This window comes from Equus quagga, chromosome 13 (assembly GCF_021613505.1).
Source record: "Equus quagga isolate Etosha38 chromosome 13, UCLA_HA_Equagga_1.0, whole genome shotgun sequence".
Lineage (NCBI taxonomy): Eukaryota > Metazoa > Chordata > Mammalia > Perissodactyla > Equidae > Equus > Equus quagga.
Genome location: NC_060279.1, coordinates 9309441 through 9327705, shown reverse-complemented (window position 1 = coordinate 9327705; position 18265 = coordinate 9309441). Strand labels below are relative to the sequence as shown.

At 40.1% G+C, this 18265-nt stretch overlaps 1 protein-coding gene across 1 annotated transcript in view; it reads left to right on the top strand.

Moving 5' to 3' along the window:
- The window catches only part of SLC9C2 (solute carrier family 9 member C2 (putative)), an 85580-nt gene that overhangs the window by 62515 nt on the left and 4800 nt on the right, over positions 1-18265 (top strand). The window contains exons 22-26 of the mRNA XM_046682676.1: positions 2790-2957; positions 4043-4174; positions 14159-14344; positions 15852-15936; positions 17812-17862. Of these exons, the coding sequence (XP_046538632.1) occupies positions 2790-2957; positions 4043-4174; positions 14159-14344; positions 15852-15936; positions 17812-17861 (621 nt within the window). The 3' untranslated portion in view covers position 17862. The remainder of the gene's footprint in view (positions 1-2789; positions 2958-4042; positions 4175-14158; positions 14345-15851; positions 15937-17811; positions 17863-18265) is intronic.

The following is an 18265-nucleotide window of genomic DNA, read 5'->3' as shown; positions in this document are numbered from 1 at the left end:
TCCTAGATCCTAGATGACAGTTATGAGTGACAAACCCTTATTATAGTGCAAATAATATATTTGGCTTTCTAATTTTGGAATGGGTATTTTAGACCTTAAAAATACCAAAATTGATCATGGAAATAAACTATTGTAATATATATACTATAATACTAACATACATGTAGCACTTATTAAGTGCCTGGCACTTTTCATTTTTTCATTCATTCATGCACTCATTCATTCAACAAATATTCACTTCATTACTAACATGCAACAGGCACTGTTCAATCTAGGCATGGAATTTCCAAAACAGACAAAAATCCCTCCTTTCTTAAAGTTTATTTTCTCTTTTTTGGTGAAGAAGATTGGCCCTGAGCTAACATCTGTTGCCAATTTTCCTCTTTTTTTCTTTTTCTCTCCAAATCCGCAGTACATAGTTGTATATCCTAGCTGTAGGTCATTCTAGTTCTTCTATGTGGGATGCTGCCACAGCATGGCTTGATGAGCAGTGCATAGGTCCACGCTCAGGGTCTGAACCAGTGAACCTCAGGCCGCTGAAGAGGAATGTGTGAACTTAACCACTTGGCCACAGGGCCAGGCCTTAGAGTTTATTTCCTAATAGAGGCATAGAAGGAGATGAGACAATGAACAAAATAAATAGTTAAATATATAGTATATTAGAGGTGATAGAGAAGTGAAGAAGTTAGCTGTAATTTTTAAAAGAGTAGTCAAGAATAGCAATACATTATGACATTTAATCCTTATAACAACCCAATTTTCACATGAGGAAACAGTTGCACAGAGAGATTAATTTACTTGCCCCCCAAGGGGACATAGTAAGAGGCCAAGGAGGGCTCTGAGCCCATGGAGTCTGCCTCCAGTATCCATGTCCTTAGCCATTATCCTCTGCTGCCTCCATCAGAATCCATGTGCTTAGCTGTTCCCGTGTGCTGTGTTCCCATTAGGATCATAGCAAACCTACACTGCTACTAGTATTTATTAAATAGTCAAATCAAGCATTTAAAAGCTGCAACATAACATGTTCTTTGGAGAATTTTCCCACAGTGACTGAACTAGCTAAGGCTTCTTAAAACATAAGTCCAATGATATCTGGACTGAAGACATCATACTAGTGTTCTATAAATGCCATAACAAATCACCACAAATTTAGTGGCTTAGATTTATGATCTCACAGTTCTGTAATTCAGAGGTCCTGTGGGCTCAGCTGGTTTCTTTGCTTTAGTCCCACAAGGCCAAAATCATGGGGTTTGTAGGACTGCATTCCCTTCTGGAAAGTCTGGTGGCGTAGTCTGCTTCCAGGCTCATTGAGGTGGTTGGTAGAAGTGTTCCTTACAGGTTTAGGACAGGCGTCTCTGCTGCTTTGCAGGCCATCAGCTGAGACCCACCTCTAGCTCCTAGAGCTACTCTTCGGTCCTTGCATGCAGGCACTCACATCTCAGAGCCAAGGCACGTTCAACCCCTTTTACGATGGTGGATCTCTGACTGACTCCACTTCCTTCTCTACTTGTAAGGGCTCACGTGATTACATTGGGCTCACCAGGATAATCCACTATCATCTCAAGGTCAGCTGACTTGTAACCTTAATTCCATCTGCTAAATCCTTTCACAGTAGTACCTAGAATAGTGTTTGACTGAATAACAAAGGGACGGGAATCTTGGAGGGACTCCTTTAGAATTCTGCCTACCACAGATGTTATATTTTTAAAATTATTTATTTATTTGCTGAGGAAGATTCGCCCTGAGCTAACATCCGTGCCAATCTTCCTTTATTTTTGAGTATGTGGGCTGCCAGCACACTGTAGCTGCTAACAGAGTGGTTAGGTCTGTGCCCAGGAACTGAACCCTGGCCACCAAAGCAGAGCACACTGAACTTAATCACTAGGCTACTGGGTCTGGCCCTCCCATAGATGTTATCATTTTTTCTGGGTTTGTAAAAAGCAGAGACATTCTTCATTGCTCAAATGGCCTTTGAGCTGCATTAAAAATTAAATGAAAAGAATTTCAAGTCCTTTGGAAGCATGAATGCCTCTAAAAGCCTGGATGGTAATCAGCAGCAGGGGATGCAGTTTTCACAGCAATTTCTTCAGTGACCCTTTTGTTCCCTGTATCCTGTGTCCTGAACAAAGGTCTTCCTCTTTGATGTTTACAGCTAAACTTTCCGGAAAATTCTGTAATCCTTTGGGTTGATTCCTGCAGCTTCTTCCTGAAATCTGATACCTTTCTTCTTGCCCCACCTGTGCCTACCAGTGCTTTTCCTGAAGTAACTTGAGCATCCTGTGCTCATCCTAAAAACTTCTTCTGTTGATGTCTCATGGTAATTATTCTTAAGCATTTTAAAGGGAGACAAGGCTTTTACTGAAATCATGGCTTGGTTTGGAGCCATATTGATTCATGATATCTGATTTACGCATCCACCCAATCAAAAGATGTTTTCCACCTGAGGCACCAGCCCATTATGGTAAGAATATCTAATAGAGAATCAAGTGGGTGATTGCATTGGTTGCAGACTGCAATGACTACTTTCGGTGGGATTTTTATACAAGGAAGGTATAAATAGAGGTCGTCTGTAAAGCTAAAGATTGGAGAGAATTCTTGCCTTCGAGAGTTGAAATGTGAAAGAAACTGTGAGTTTTGTGAAGTCCTATTCCTCCTTCACAACTGAGAGGATTCATAAAGAATCTCTTCCTTCCATTGTAATAATTGCAAGAAACAGTGGGAGCTCCTATGGTTTGGCCAGGGGTTTTTAATTTTGTGTTTCCCTTTGCACATTTTTTTTCCCTTGGCAGTTGCATAGTTCACCTCCTACCTTTGGAATAGACAGTGCCCTAAGGCCTGATAGAGAGTCCAAAACCATGTTTACAGAATACTGTACCAGTGGCGACGTAATTGGAGAGTTGAGCTGTCTGCTCAAGCGTGAAAGTGAATGTACTGCCATCTGTGAAACAATTTTACAGGTAAGAAACTGGTTCTGTCTGTATTGTGGGTTATTAGTTAATTCCTCCTCAAGTAAATAAGGAATGTCAGCATCTTTTCTTCCTTCAGGTTCTGATATCTTATTTAGTCACCCAACCAGCTGTTGTGAAGCAGTATAGACTAACGGTGAGAGGCAGATTTAGTGTCTCACATCCTGTTTATGGGATCTGGAATAAGATATTTTAAACTCTTTGAGTCTTTGTGCCCTTGTTTATTAAAAGAGAGACCATCTAACATTTTATGAAGATTAGGAAAATAACTCTTGGCAGGTTCTCTGGGCATGTGTAGGTGCTCAATAAATGGCCGCTATTATTGAGCAGCATTTTTAAAGAATGCTTGTTTGTTTTTAAACTCTCTTTCTTCCATTTTTTACTTGCTAGATAAGAATTTATCTATTCAACAAATAAATGGCCTGATAGTCCACTAGCTGTGGGGTTTCAAATATAAATGAGCCAAAATGACTGCTTACAAAGAATTCTCAAGCTTTTGAGACTATTAGAGGCAATAGGGGAGGGTCCAGAGTCTTAGGGGGTGTGAGGAAAAGAGGAGATGTTGCTCCATCAGTTTCATACTATTTCACTTCTGGAAGAGGATAGACAGTATGAATTTATTCACGAGGCTGAATTGAATTCATTGAAGTTCATTTATCTTGAATCTTGAAAGAATAGTCTTTCTTATTCAAGGCAACAGTTTGCCTCTGGAAATAAACACTGTAAATGAGCCCATTTTTACCTACCGTGGCAATAAAAATAGATGTTTGTGTGGCTTACTTTCTAAATCTTGGGCTCATGAGCCATATCTTTTATCATAACTGTTGACTGTTATGAATTTTCCTTTCCTATTAAGTCTATAGCTTTAATTGGACTGTAAATTGTATTATATTATACATAGCAAACAAACTCTCCACAGTACAGTGCTTTTAAGTGGCAGAGTATCATAATTATAGTAGAGTTGACAGTTTTTCTAAGAGTTTAGATGAAGATAAAATCTAGATGCATCTTGTTTTCTGATGGTCTTGTAATTTAGTTCTAAATCAAGCTTGCTGCTTGACACCTTGTCCTTTCAGGCCTGCTTTATCTCCCTGGAGGATTTATATGAAGGCTTTGATGTCTTCTGGCCATCCCTGGAATATAAAATATGGCTAAAGCTTGCTCTCAGTATTGCCTATCAGTATTTTGAATCAAGTCTCATTGATGAGGTAAGTTACATGATTAAAATGTGAAAGAACCTTTATTTATTGTATTTTTTACAAAATGCATTTCATATTTTTTGAGACAAAGACAGAAAGGAAGGTTATGTCTGATTTTCTAAAGTGAGATTTCAGAATTTTAAGCACTCTCTTATCCTGACTTCTTGCAGGTCGTCAGTCCTCCTGTCACAGCTAATTTTCCCAGGCTATCTATAGTCATCCCTTTAAAAAAATAAAGTAGATTCAGCAATTGTTATATAGGTAGATCCTCAAGAACCAAGCACAGCATTAGTTAGAATGAGTTAACAAACGTGCAGCCTGGTGCTTATTATAGTCTAGTCTATTTACTTACTTTAATATAAATCTCCTGCCTTTTCAAAATCTTTATTGAGTTAACTGAGCCTCTACTATGAACCTTCTCTCCAAAAAGTAGTAGTTCAAGACTGTTCCTGGACTGGCACAATTTAAAATCCCATACTTATATCCTGTTTAATAATTATTTGAGACCTTAATAGGAGTCAGGAATAGGGGAAGTGACAGACTTGAAGTTCAACAATATTGACTGAATTGAGAGACTGGATTAAAAAATTATCATGTCTCAAGAGAATGAGAAGACAATCCACAGACTGGGAGAAAATATTTGCAGAAGACACATCTGGTGAAGGACTGTTATCCAAAATATACAAAAAACTCTTAAAACTCAACAATAGGAAAACAAACAATCTCTGTTGTTTCCAGCAGTGGGAACAGCATCCAAAATGTGAATTTCCCCCATGGTGGCAGGGTGCCCTGATCTGAGGTTTCAGAGCAGATCACCAGCATGCACGCCAGCACGAGAGAACAGAGGCTGTAGCCCCTGCCCCACCCAGCAGTGGCGGGTGGCATATATATCCTGAGACTTCAGGCCACATAGCAGTGCTGGTAACTCAGTCTCCTCCTCCTCCCCTGGGAGTGGCACTGGTCTCTCTAGCAGTGGGGACAGCAACCAAAATGAAGATTTCATTGGCAGGAGCAGGGTCTCCTGACCTGAGGTCTCAAAAATCACACTGGTGCACACCAGTGATCAGAAACTGCAAGACCAGCAACAACACTTGTGGCTTAGCCCCTGCTCCTTCCAGAAGTGGCAGGTGGCACCTATGACCTGAGGTCTCAGGAACCACAGCAGAACCTGAGACCCAGCCCCTAGTAGTGGCACCTTTGACACCAGCTCTACCAGCAGTGGGGGCTGGATACAAGACCCTATGGCCCCAGCAGTGACAGCAACACTCATGAACCCAGCACCCTGGGCAGCAGTGCTGCCAGCATCCCTAGGTAACCCAGGAGCAGCAAAGCAGGTGATGCACAGGGCAGCAGCACCTGAGCCCACAGAGAGCCCATGGAGAGCAAGTGGGTGACACAAGACCCAGGTGACCCCAGAAGCAGCAGAAGTGCTCGCAGCCTGGTGGCTCTGGTGGCAACACCTGAGACTGCAGCAACATCAAAAGCAACAAGGCACCAGCAACCTCAGAGGCACAAGCAGCACAAGGAGGGCACTGACAACACCTCTAGCACAGGCAGTGGAGGGTCTCAAATACAACCAGAAGCAGCTCAGAACCAAAGTAACCAAAGCTGTACCCAAATAAGAAAGGTGGTTACTACCACAAAGCACCAGCAGAGGATCAATTCATCAAGTACGATGAAAAACTGAAGTAACATGGCAGAACAGAAAGAGAATGACAACTCTCTAGAAACCAAATTGAAGTCACAGAAGATTACAATCTAGCTGACAGAGATTTCAAAATAGCTCTCATAAAGAAACTCAATGAGTTACAAGAAAACTCAGAAAGACAGTTCAATGGACTCAGGAACAAAATTAATGAACAGAAGGAGTACTTCACCAAAGAGACTGAGGCTCTAAAAAAAACTAGACAGAAATTCTGGAGGTGAAGAACACAATTAATGAGATGAAAAATAAAGTAGAAAGTATTAAAAAAATAGAACAGACCTTATGGAAGAGAGAATTAGTGAGCTCAAAGATAGAAATCTAGAAATGATTGAGATGGAGGAGGAGAGAGAATTAAGATTTTAAAAACATGAAGAAATTCTGTGAGAAATATCTGGCTCTACTAGGAAAAGTAACATAGGGATAATAGGTATCCCAGAAGAATAAGAGAGGCAGAAAAGAGCAGAGAGCTTATTCAAAGAAATAATAGCTAAGAACTTGGCTGGGGAAGGAACTGGGTATGCAAGTACATGAAGCTAACAGAACTTCTAATTATATCAATGCAAAAAGACCTTCTCCAAGGGATATAATATTAAAATTATCAAAAGTCAATGACTGGGGCTGACCCCATAGCTGAGTGGCTAAATTTCCATGTGCTCTGCTTTGGCAGCCCAGGTTTGCAGGTTCAGAACCTGGGTGTGGACCTACTCTGTTCATCAGCCATGCTGTGGAGGTATCCTACATATAAAAAGTAGAGGAGTATTGGCACAGATGTTGGCTCAGGGTTAATCTTCCTCAAGCAAAAAAAAAAAAAAAAAAGAGTATTCACAACAGATGTTAGATTAGGGCTAATCTTCCTTACCAGAAAAAAAAACCTCAATGACAAAGAAAGAATGTTAAGGGCAGCCAGAGAGAAGAAAATAACCTACAAAGGAAGGAACCACCATCAGGCTTTCAGCAGATTTCTCAGCAGAAGCTCTACATGCTAGGAGAGAGTGTAACATTATATTCAAAATACTGAAAGACAAAAATTATCAGCTGAGAATACTCTATCAGCAAAATTAACCTTCAGGTATGATAGAGAAATAAAAGCTTTCCCAGACAAATGAAAGCTGACAGAGTTCATAGCCACTAGATCTGCCTTAAAGAAATGCTGAAAGGAGCCCTCCTACCTGAAGTGAAAGAGCAAAAGTTTACAAAGCTTTGAGCAAGGAGATAGACATGACAGAATCAGAAAATTGCAGCTCTATGTCAGAATAGGTTAGTAAACATTTAAGTATAACATAAAGAATAAAGGGAAAGAAGGCATCAAAAATAGCTATAACCACACAAATTTGGTCACAAACTCACAAAACAAAAAACAATAATTTGTGACAACAAAAACATAGAAGGGGAAGAGGAAAAGGACAGAACCTATGTAGGCTAATGGAGATAAGAGGCTATCAGAAAAAGGACTATCTCATCTATGAGATCTTTTATACAAACCTCATGGTAACCACAAAACGAAAAATCAGAGCAGAGTCACAAATCATAAATAGAGAAAACTGAGGAAAAATCACAGAAAACCACCAAACTGAAATGGCAGTCAGAAATATAAGGAGAAAGAAATAGCAGAAATATAGAACAACCAGAAAACAAAAGATAAAATGGCAGTATTAAGCCTTCATATATCAATAATCACTCTAAATGTAAATGGATTGAATTAACCAATAAAAAGACACAGAATGGCTGGATGGATTAAAAAACAAGGCCCAAGAATATGCTGCCTCCAGGAAACACATTTCAGCTCTAAAGAAAAATATAGTCTCAGAGTGAAAGGATGGAAGATGATACTCCAAGTAAATGGCAACCAAAAGAAAGTGGGTGTAGCTACACTTATATCAGACAAAACAGACTTTAAGACATAAAAGATAAGAAGAGACAAAAATGGGCATTGTATAATGGTAAGAGGTACACTGCACCAAGAAGACATAACACATATTAATATATGTGCACCTAACATAGTAGCACCAAAGTATATAAAGCAACTATTAACAGACCTAAAAGGAGAAATTGACAGCAACACAATAATAGCAGGGGACCTCAACACCCCACTTACTTCAATGGATAGATCATCCAGACAGAAAGTCAACAAGGAAACAGTGGGCTTAAATGAAACTCTAGACCAGATGGACTTAATAGAGATATAGAGAACATTCCCTCCAGAAACAGCAGAATACATATTCTTCTCAAGTGCACATGGAATATTCTCAAAGATAGACCATATGTTGGGAAACAAAGTGAGCTTCAATAAATTTAAAAAGAGTGAAATCATAGAAAGCATCTTTTCCGACCACATTGCTATGAAACTAGAAATCAACTATGAGAAAAAAGCTGGGAAAGTCCCAAATATGTGGAGACTAAAGAACATGCTACTGAACAACTATTAGATCAATGAAGAAATCAAAGGAGAAATAAAAAAATACCCGGACACAAATGAAATAAAAATGTAACATACTGAAACTTATGGGATGCAGCAAAAGTGGTACTAAGAGGGAATTTTATAGTAATGTAGGCCCACTTCAAGAAACAAGGAAAATCTCAAATAAACAACCTTGCACTATACCTAAAAGAACTAGAAAAAGAAGAGCAAACAAAGACCAAGGTCAGTAGAAGGAAGGAAATAATAAAAATCAGACCAGAAATAAACAAAATAGGGACTAAAAGAACAATAGAAAGGATCAGTGATACTAAGAACTGGGTCTTTGAGAAGATAAAATTGACAAACACTTAGCCAGACTTATTAAGAAAAAAAGAGAGAAGGCTCAAATAAATAACATTAGAAACGAAAGAGGAGAAATTACAATGGACATGTCAGAAATACTAAGGATTATAAGAAAATGCTATGAAAAGCTATACACCAAAGTTGGACAACCTAGAAGAAATGGATAAATTCCTAGAATCCTACAATCTCCCAAAACTGAATCAAGAAGAAATAGAGAATCTGAATAGACCAATCACAGGTAAAGAGATTGAAACAGTAATCAAAAACCTTCCAAAAGACAAAAGTCCATGGCTTCTCTGGTGAATTCTTCCAAAAATTCAAAGAAGATTTAATACCTATCCTTCTCAAACTCTTCCAAAAAATTGAAGAGGATGAGATACTTCCTAACTCATTTTTCAAGGCCAACATTACCCTGATAGCAAACCAGGGAAGGACAGAAAAAGGGAAAATTACAGACCAACATTGCTGATGAACATAGATGCAAAAGTCCTCAACAAAAAGTAGCAAATTGGATACAACAATGAATTTAAAAGGTCATACACCACAATCAAGTTGGATTTATTCCAGGGATGCAGGGATGGTTTAACATCCATAAATCAATCAATGTGATACACCACATTAACAAAATGAAGAATAAAAATCACATGATCATCTCAAGAGATGCAGAGAAAGCATTTGATAAGATCCAATATCCATTTATGATAAAAATTCTCAATAAAATGGGTATAGAAGGAAAGTACCACAAAATAATAAAGCCCATATATGACAAACCCACAGCCAGCATCATACGTAATGGTAAAAAACTGAAAGCCCTTCCTCTGAGAACAGGAACAAGACAAGGATGCCCACTCTCTCCACTCTTATTCAACATAGTACTGGAAGTTTTAGCCAGAGTAATTAGGTAAGAAAAACAAATAAAGGAATCTGAATTGGAAGGGCAGAAATGAACCTCTCACTATTTGTGGATGACATTAGTCTATATGGAAAACCCTAAAGAATCCACCAAAAAAGTGTTATAAACAGTCAACAACTACAGCAAAGTTGCAGGGTACAAAATCAACATACAAAAATCAGTGGCATTTCTCTATGCTAATAACGAACTAGCAGAAAGAGAAATCAAGACTACAATCACATTTATAATCACAACAAAAAGAGTAAAATACCTATAAGTTTAACCAACGAATGAAAGACTTATTATACACTGAAAATTATAAGACATTATTGAAAGAAATCAAAGGAGACATAAGGAAATTGAAAGATATTCTGTGCTCATGGATTGGAAGAATAAACATAGTTAAAATGTCCATATTACCTATAGCAATCTACAGATTTAGTGCAATCCAAATCAGAATCTCAATGATGTTCTTCACAGAAATAGAACAAAGAATCCAAAAATTTATATGGGACAACAAAAGACCCAAAATACCCGAAGCATCTCTGAGAAAAAAGAACAAAATTGGAGGTATCACACTCCCTGAATTAAAATTTACTACAAAACAAATGTAATCAAAACAGCACTGTAGTAGCACAAACCAGACACAGTGATCAATGAAACAGAATTGAGAGCCCAGAAATAAAACCACATATCTGTGGACAGCTAATCTTTGACAAAGGAGCCAAGAACATACAATGGAGAAAGGAAAATCTCTTCAATAAACGGTGGTAGGAAACCTGGACAGCCACATGCAAAAGAATGAAAGTAGACCATTGTCTTATACCATACATAAAAATTAACTCAAAATATATTAAAGACCTGAATGTAAGCCTGAAACCATAAAACTCCTAGAAGCAAACATAGGCAGTACGCTTTTTGACATCAGTCTTAGCAGTATCTTTTTGAAGACCTTGTCCACTCAGGCAAGAGAAACAAAAGAAAAATTAAACAAATGGTACTACGTCAGACTATAAAGCTTCTGCACAGCAAAGGAAACCATCAACAAATGAAAAGACAACACACCAACTGGGAGAAGATATTTGCAAATCATATATCCAATAAGAAGCTAATTTCCAAAATATATAAGGGACTCATACAACTCAACAACAAACAAACAAACAACCTGATCAAAAAATGAGCAGAAGATATGAACAGACATTTTTCCAGAGAAGATATACAGATGGCCAATAGGCACATGAAACGATGTTCAACATCACTAATTCTGAGGGAAATGCAAATTAAAACTACAATGAGATATCACATCCATCAGAATGGTTATAATTAACAAGACAAGAAATAACAAGTGTTGGAGAGGATGTGGAGAAAAGGGAATGCTCATACACTGCTGGTGGGAATGCAAACTGGTGCAGCCACTATGGAAAACAGTAGGGAGATTTCTCAAAAAAACTAAAAACAGAACTACTGTACGATCCAGCTATCCCACTACTGGATATTTATCCAGAGAACTTGAAATCAACAATTCAAAGAGATATGTGTACCCCTATGTTCATTGCATCATTATTCACAATAGCCAAGACGGGGAAGCAACCCAAGTGCCCATCAATGAATGATTGGATAAAGAAGATGTGGTGTATATATACAATGGAATACTACTCAGCCATAAGAAAGACAAAATCATGCCATTTGCGACAACATGGGTGGAACTTGAGGGTATTATGCTAAGCAAAATAAGTCAGACAGAGAAAGACAAATACCATATGATTTCACTCATATGTGGAAGATAAACAACAAACAAACGCATAGATAAGGAGAACAGATTGGTGGTTACCACAGGGCCGGGGATGGAAGGAGGGTGAAAAGGGTAAAGGGGCACGTATATATAGTAATGGATAAAAACTAGTCTATTGGTGGTTAACATGAAGTAGTCTATACAGAAACTGAAATATAATAATGTACACCTGAAATGTACACAGTGTTATAACCCAATATGACCTCAATAAAATCATTTAAAAAAAAGAAAACAAATAATCCAATTAAAAAATGGACCAAAGATCTAAACAGCAAAGAACGTATACAGATGGTAGGTAAACATATGAAAAGATGCTCCACATCAATGTGAGAAGGGAAATGCAGATTAAAACAACAGTGAGGTACTACCGCACACCCATTGAAATGACCAAAATCTGGAACACTGACAACACTGAACGCTAGTGTGGATGTGGAGCAACAGGAACTCTCATTCATTGCTGGCAGGAATGTAAAATGGTAGTCACTTTGGAAGATGGTTTGGGAGTTTCTTAAACTAAACATACTCTTGCCGTAAATCCAGCAATTGTGCTCCTTGACATTTACCCAAAGGAGTTGAAAACTTATGTCCACTCACAAAGCTGCATTCAGATGTTTGTAGCAGCTTTATTCATACTTGCCAGAACTTGTAAGGAACCAACGAAGATGCCCTTCAGCAGATGAATGGAAGACAAACTGTGGTACCTCCAGACAATGGAATGTTATTCAGTGCTAAAAAGCAGTGAGCTATTAAGCCATGAAAAGACGTGGAGGAAAATTGAATGCGTATTGCCAAGTGAAAGGAGCCATCTGAAAGGGCTACGTACTGTATGATTCCAATTATAGCCTATTCTGGAAGAGGCAAAACTATGGAGACAGTAAAAAGATCAGTGGTTCCTAGGAGCTGGGATGGGGGAGGGTGAATAGGTGGAACACAGAGGATTTTAGGGCAATGAAAATACTCTGTATCATACTATAATGATGGATACATGTCGTTATACATTTGTCCAAACCCACAGAATATACAACACTAAGAGTGAACCGAAATGTAAACTATGGACTTTGGGTGATTATGATGTGTCAACGCAGGTTCATCAGTTGTAACAAATGGACCACTCTGGTGGGGGATGTTGGTAAGGTAACGGGGAAGGCTGTGCATGTATGGGGGCAGGAGAGATAGGGGACAGCTCTGTACCTTCTTCTCAATTTTGCTGTGAACCTAAAACTGCTCTAAAAGAATAAAATCTTTAAAAAAATTAGCATGTCATGCGAAAGCAGTCATATTTCTTTTACTATGTGGCAATAATTTTCAGAAGAATTTTAGCTGAAGGGTAAGGAGAATTAGATTTTTCTCCTTTCTTTTGTCTTGCCAGTTTAGAGTCTAGTCTGTAACGCCAGAGGAGAGAATTAGGGCCAGTTGGTTGCAACTATACGGAGTCAGACTTGACTCAATAATAAGGTGAATGTCCTTTTATTTATTTTATTTTTTTTAACTCACAAGAAACACATGTTCATTATATAAATTTAAAAATACAGATACAAAACATAATAAAATAACTTTCTTACCCAATTTTTACTCCCCAGGGAATCTCCATTTAGCAGCTTTGGTTTATTTCCTTCTAGTGTTTTTCCATTCAAGAACTAGCCAGTTAAGACTTTTTAGAAGGGGCACTGTAAGATTATGCTGCATCCCCCTTCTCTGAACCATAGAACTAAAACTTTACATGCGTTTAAAAAACCAGAATAGCTTTTTCTTAGATTTTTCTGGTTGCAAAATTCTAGATAAGTTTGCTAATTTTCTTATGTTCTTGGTGCCCTAGCTATGCTGGTGTATTTGGCAAGTAAGTGTTTGGTTTGTCTGTCGGGGACCAAGGTCTGAGGGTTGGGTCCTTTCTCTGTGCCCCTCCTGTGGCTGAAGATGTTCAGAGTGAGCTGATGGTCCCTCTGGGCAGCGGCCAGGGGATTCCTACCATTGGGCTGACCGCAAAACTCCGATGTTAGTTTGCTGGGGCTGCCATAATGAAGTACTACACACTGGGTGGCTCAAACAACAATTTATTTTCTCACAGCTCCTGGGGATAGAAATCTGACTCAATGTGTGCTCAGGGTTGGTTGCTGTTGAGGGCTGCTGGGGAGTATCTGGTCCAGGGCTCCCTCCTTGCTTGTGGATGGTTGTCTTCGTCTTCACACGGAGTTCTCCCTGTACGTGTGTCTGTGTCCAAATTTCTCCTTTTTTATAAGGACACCAGTCATCTTGGCTTAGGTGCCCACCCTACTCCAGTATGACCTCATCTTAACTGAAGCAATTACATCGGCAATGAAGCTATTTCCAAACAACGTCACATTCCAAGGTACTGGGGTTTAGGACTTCAACATATGAATTTTGGGGGGGACACAGTTCAACCCATAACAGCTCCCTTCCAGCTCTCAAATCTTTGATTCTGAGCCTTGAAGTACAACTCAGACTCAGTGCCTTGCATCATTTAGTTACTCTTTGTTCTCTTGTCAAGTGAGATGTCCACTTACTGCTAGTTAAGGCCTATGCATCTTTACGACTCTGGTTCTTGTGCAAATAGAAATCTACAGGCATAGCTGGCCACCCTGCTCTGGCTGAAGTCAGGCTGGGCAACCACATCCAGGGCCACTACTCAGGAACAACGTAGAAACTCTGAGTTCAGAATCTGTCAGAGGCCATTCTAAACTCGAAGTAAATTCTGTCTGTTGGTGCCAGGGTCCGTATGCCTTTTGACACCCTCAAAGAGGTCAACTAAATCAGTGAATTTGCGTTCTTCTTGATACCATGTGTCGCTTTGTATGATTCATAGAAAAAATGTAATTTTATTGTAGGACTTAACCTTTCGGAAGTGTGCAGAGCTCAATCTTGCATATGTGCAGACTTTATCAAGCTACAATGAAATGACCATTGATAATGAGACCATGAAATTTGTTATTGTTGTGTACGGCAGTGTCATTGATACTAAGAGAGAAGTACCATATCTTGCACCTTGCATTTTACCTAAAACCTGTGGACAGGTAAGGAGGATCCTTTCTAAAGAGTCATTTGCTTTTCACGGTGCTCCAGAAGTGACTTTAAAACTCAACTGACCACCTTAAAAATAAATTTAACCTGTAAAGACCCTGCAGTTCTCACCCACCCTTGATAAAAAAGTCAAAACATAGCCACAGCTTCTGTGTACTGTTGCGCAGGTTGTGTCCTGCACAAGGGTGTGACCAAGGGGCAAGTAGGTGCTGGAACCTGCCTGCTCTCTGCTTACTAAGCTGTTTGCCTTGGTGTGAGGCTGTGCCTTCCCACAAGGACAGGGTGTGTCTTTTGTAGTTCACACCAAGGCAACACCTCCTACGCTAGTGGCTCTAGAAGTATCTGAATTGGTTGATAAGAAGGGAGTTGAGTAGGGGCCCGTTGCTTTGCTGCAACAGTAGGGGCTGTGGGCACCCCATGATGGTGATCCCTGGGCCTTATCATTCCATGCCTCTAAAGGAAGAGGGATGTGTGAACACTTGGGGCACAATGGGGTGGAAGAGCAGAAGCAAGGTCCCTAATGGGCCACCTGCCTGCCTGCCATTGAACCTCAGGGTGACAGAGGCAGAGCCTAGTTGGGGGAGGACCAAGAGGCCTGAGAAGAACTGACATCTCTCTAATCTGATAGTAAGTTTCTCCTCTTTGGAAGAGGCCCATTCTGCCCGTTCAGGCTGGGAAAGGTCATTAATTAAATGAAAAATTGATGAACCTCCTAAAAAGTTCATTTGCCCCTTTCATAACATTCTTATTTTCTACCTCTCAACAATTCAGAAGATAAAGGTTATTTAAATGTTTTTTGTTAATAGAAAATGAATATCTCTTTAGCTTTGAAGGGAAGGGTAGGGTGAGGCAGGGGACAACGGGAGCAACACCCACAGTTTAGTTTGTTAAGACGCCAGATGTGGAGTTCAAAAGTCAGTTCAAAAGCTGACGCCTGTGCCCACTAGGTGTGTGAACCTAGGCAGGCTGCCTTCCGACCCCAGTTTCCTCATTAATAAGATGAGGACAGTAGCAACAGCCATCTCCTAAGGTTATTGTGAGGATTAAATGAGATAACACGTGGTATCTAGAAATGATAGTTATAATTGTTACTTGTATGCTATTTGCATTCTGGGAGGGCAGATTTTGTGGCACATAGGCCAAAAGCTCTGAGAAAAGAAGACAGTCCTGCCCCCCGGAAGGCTTGACCATCAAGGCAGGAGCAAAAGTACCTCTGGATGCAGGGGATTCCCTGTTTTCAAACTGGGAATTTCCAGTCTGGTTACAGGTAAGGTGTCGAAATTCCCTTTCTGATGTCTGTAAATACACAAAAGATAATTTGCTGGCCCAAGACTTTCTGAAGCAACATTAAAGAGGATTTGAAATGAAAAAGATAGAGCTTAGGTTGGAGGCCCAGTTCTAGGTGTTGGCTTATTTCTTATATTCTTTGGAAAGGTTAGAAAACAGTCAGCTTAGAGATCAAAGAATGTTCTTTTGACTAATTTTGACTTTTCTGTTTAGGTTCAGGGAACTTCAGATTTAAGCAAGTTGCTGGTGATCCAAGCATCTGAGCCTGTCAAAAATAATAATAACGCCAAGGTCATGGGTAAGGGATAGCCTGTTAGTGGCAGGAAAACCATTGAGAAGGAATTTTGACACATGTAAAATTCATTTAATTCTAAGAAAATGATTTGAGAGAATTGTGTGGGTTTATCATCAGTCCCCATCCTTGGGCTCCCCCTGGCTGCCACACAGCTTGTGGGAGGTCACAAAGACTTCCAGACACTGACATCCAGGTGGCTCATTCCTGTCTCATGTCCCTCCCTCCACACCTTTGCGAGGGGAGAACAGCTTCTATGGTGTACTCTGTTCCTGCCACATAGTGCTGTTGGGGTCAGAGCAGGAATGGGCAGGGCATAGACTCTCTCACCGCAGGCCCAGGTGTGGGGAGCTGGTTTGCTTCCAACAACAAAAGCCACTGAGTATTCCAAACCATGGTCACAGCCACACTCAAATGACTTGCTTTGAGGTGCACTTTGTAGTCACTAAGTAATGAAAGTCACTAAATATGTATTAGCACCCAATTGCATGTATCACGGGGCTAAGCGAGATACAGAGAAGACTTGCTCTAGAGAAAATGCATTCAAGGTCTTTCATTCAATGCTCAGCATCCCCAGCATCCCTGCCTTACCAAGCCCTGTCTCACCGTTCTCCCAGCTGCCCCAGCTGCAAAACCAGAGTTATCCGTGATTTGTATCTCTAATTGGCACCATCCCAGTGTTTACAGTTCATGTGACCTGCTAGCTTAGACATGATATAATTCTTAATGAATTGCTAATTTGGGGGGAAGGGTTTACATGATTTCAAATTGTGCTTATAAAGTGACATTTTATTTTATTATCTCTCATTTGCATAATTATAAAAATGCAGCCCCACTGTGTACTGGGAACTATGTCAAATGCTAGTTAGTGAGTGAGTCAAACAGGGTCTCTGCCCTGGTGCGGAGGAAAGACAGATATTCAGTAATTCATTCCACTTCTCCCCTAGAAGTGAGTTCAACCTCAGACATTCTTATGGCTCACTTTCCCTGCCCTGTTCTAGGGTCATAGGCCTCGCGGTGATTTTGGGAGCTCCCGCTGCTCCCAGGTCTCCTGTCCAAGCTGGCTGACACTGAGATGAAGTCCCTCAGCCCTCACAGTCTCTTTAGGTCTGCCACTCTGCTGCTTCCACAGCACTCTTGGGCACAGGAGTCTATGGCAAGGCTGGGAGCTCAGGCCTCCTGTTAGCCGCCCTGGGGCACTGAGGGCTACTGAGTCAGAGATTTTCAGCACGTCCAGGACGAAGGGCACAGGTCTCTACTGTTCCTCTCTCCTCCCTCAGGCCCTCTGGAGTCATTTTTAGACGAAGGGAGACACATGACTCTGTATTCCCCAATGAGTTTGGGACAAAAGTCACAAACGGTAGGCTCATGGACTGGATCCAGCCAGTACACTAGATTTGACCCACACACATTTTCTTTTAAAATTGTAAAATTAGTTGCCAGGCATAAACTTTCAGAAATTTCACACTTAAAAAAATCCAGATTTTGAGCTTTTCTTGAAAAAATCAGAAAGTCTTTCAACACTAGGTCCTCATTCCTTTATGTGGGGAAAATCAGACAGAGCTGAGCACCAACTGCCTTCTACAAGGGAAGCAGATGCTCTCTGGTTTGCCGGAGGCCACATAGCTCCCTCTTGTCTCATACAGCCCACTTTAACCATGCATGTGAACTGTCTGTTCTCGTTTGAGTCTGTCAGCCCTTGTACTGGACTTTTGGGAGCCTATTAACAAACCTCCTGAGGGAAGAAAGTAAAGAGCCCATTTGAAAGGGGAGACCCACAGAGAGAAAGAAAATTGATATTTCAAAATATTCTTCTGCTACTTTACTCTGAAACTCCTAATTTAGTTTTTCTGTTTGATGCCTGTATTTGGATTGGTTCAGTCAACACTGGTGTTCGAATGACCAAGAAAGAACATAACTGGAAAAGATGAGGTAATAAACTCAACACTTTGATTAGATTTTTATTACTGTGAATATTAAACTACACAGCTGAAATAAATTGTGAAGTCAAGTAGCAAAACATCGGTGAGAAAAGAGACTGAGCGGCAACTCATTAATTTGGAAAAATCGGGATAAAGCACACCTGCATTACTTAAAAATTAAAATTATAGAATATTTTTGAAAGATATAATTTTGCCCCAAGTCTCCTCTCTCCCAATTTTCCCCTTCCTCACCTCCTTCCCCTGATGTTTAATTCAAAAGTAGGGATCTCGGGGAGTAGATGATGCATACAGCTGGACATTAGCATCTAAACATTGATGCTCCTCCCTTTGGAGTGTGCATTCCCTGTGGATGTCTGGGTGCTATGCTGGGAGTATGTGAAGCCACAGGTGGA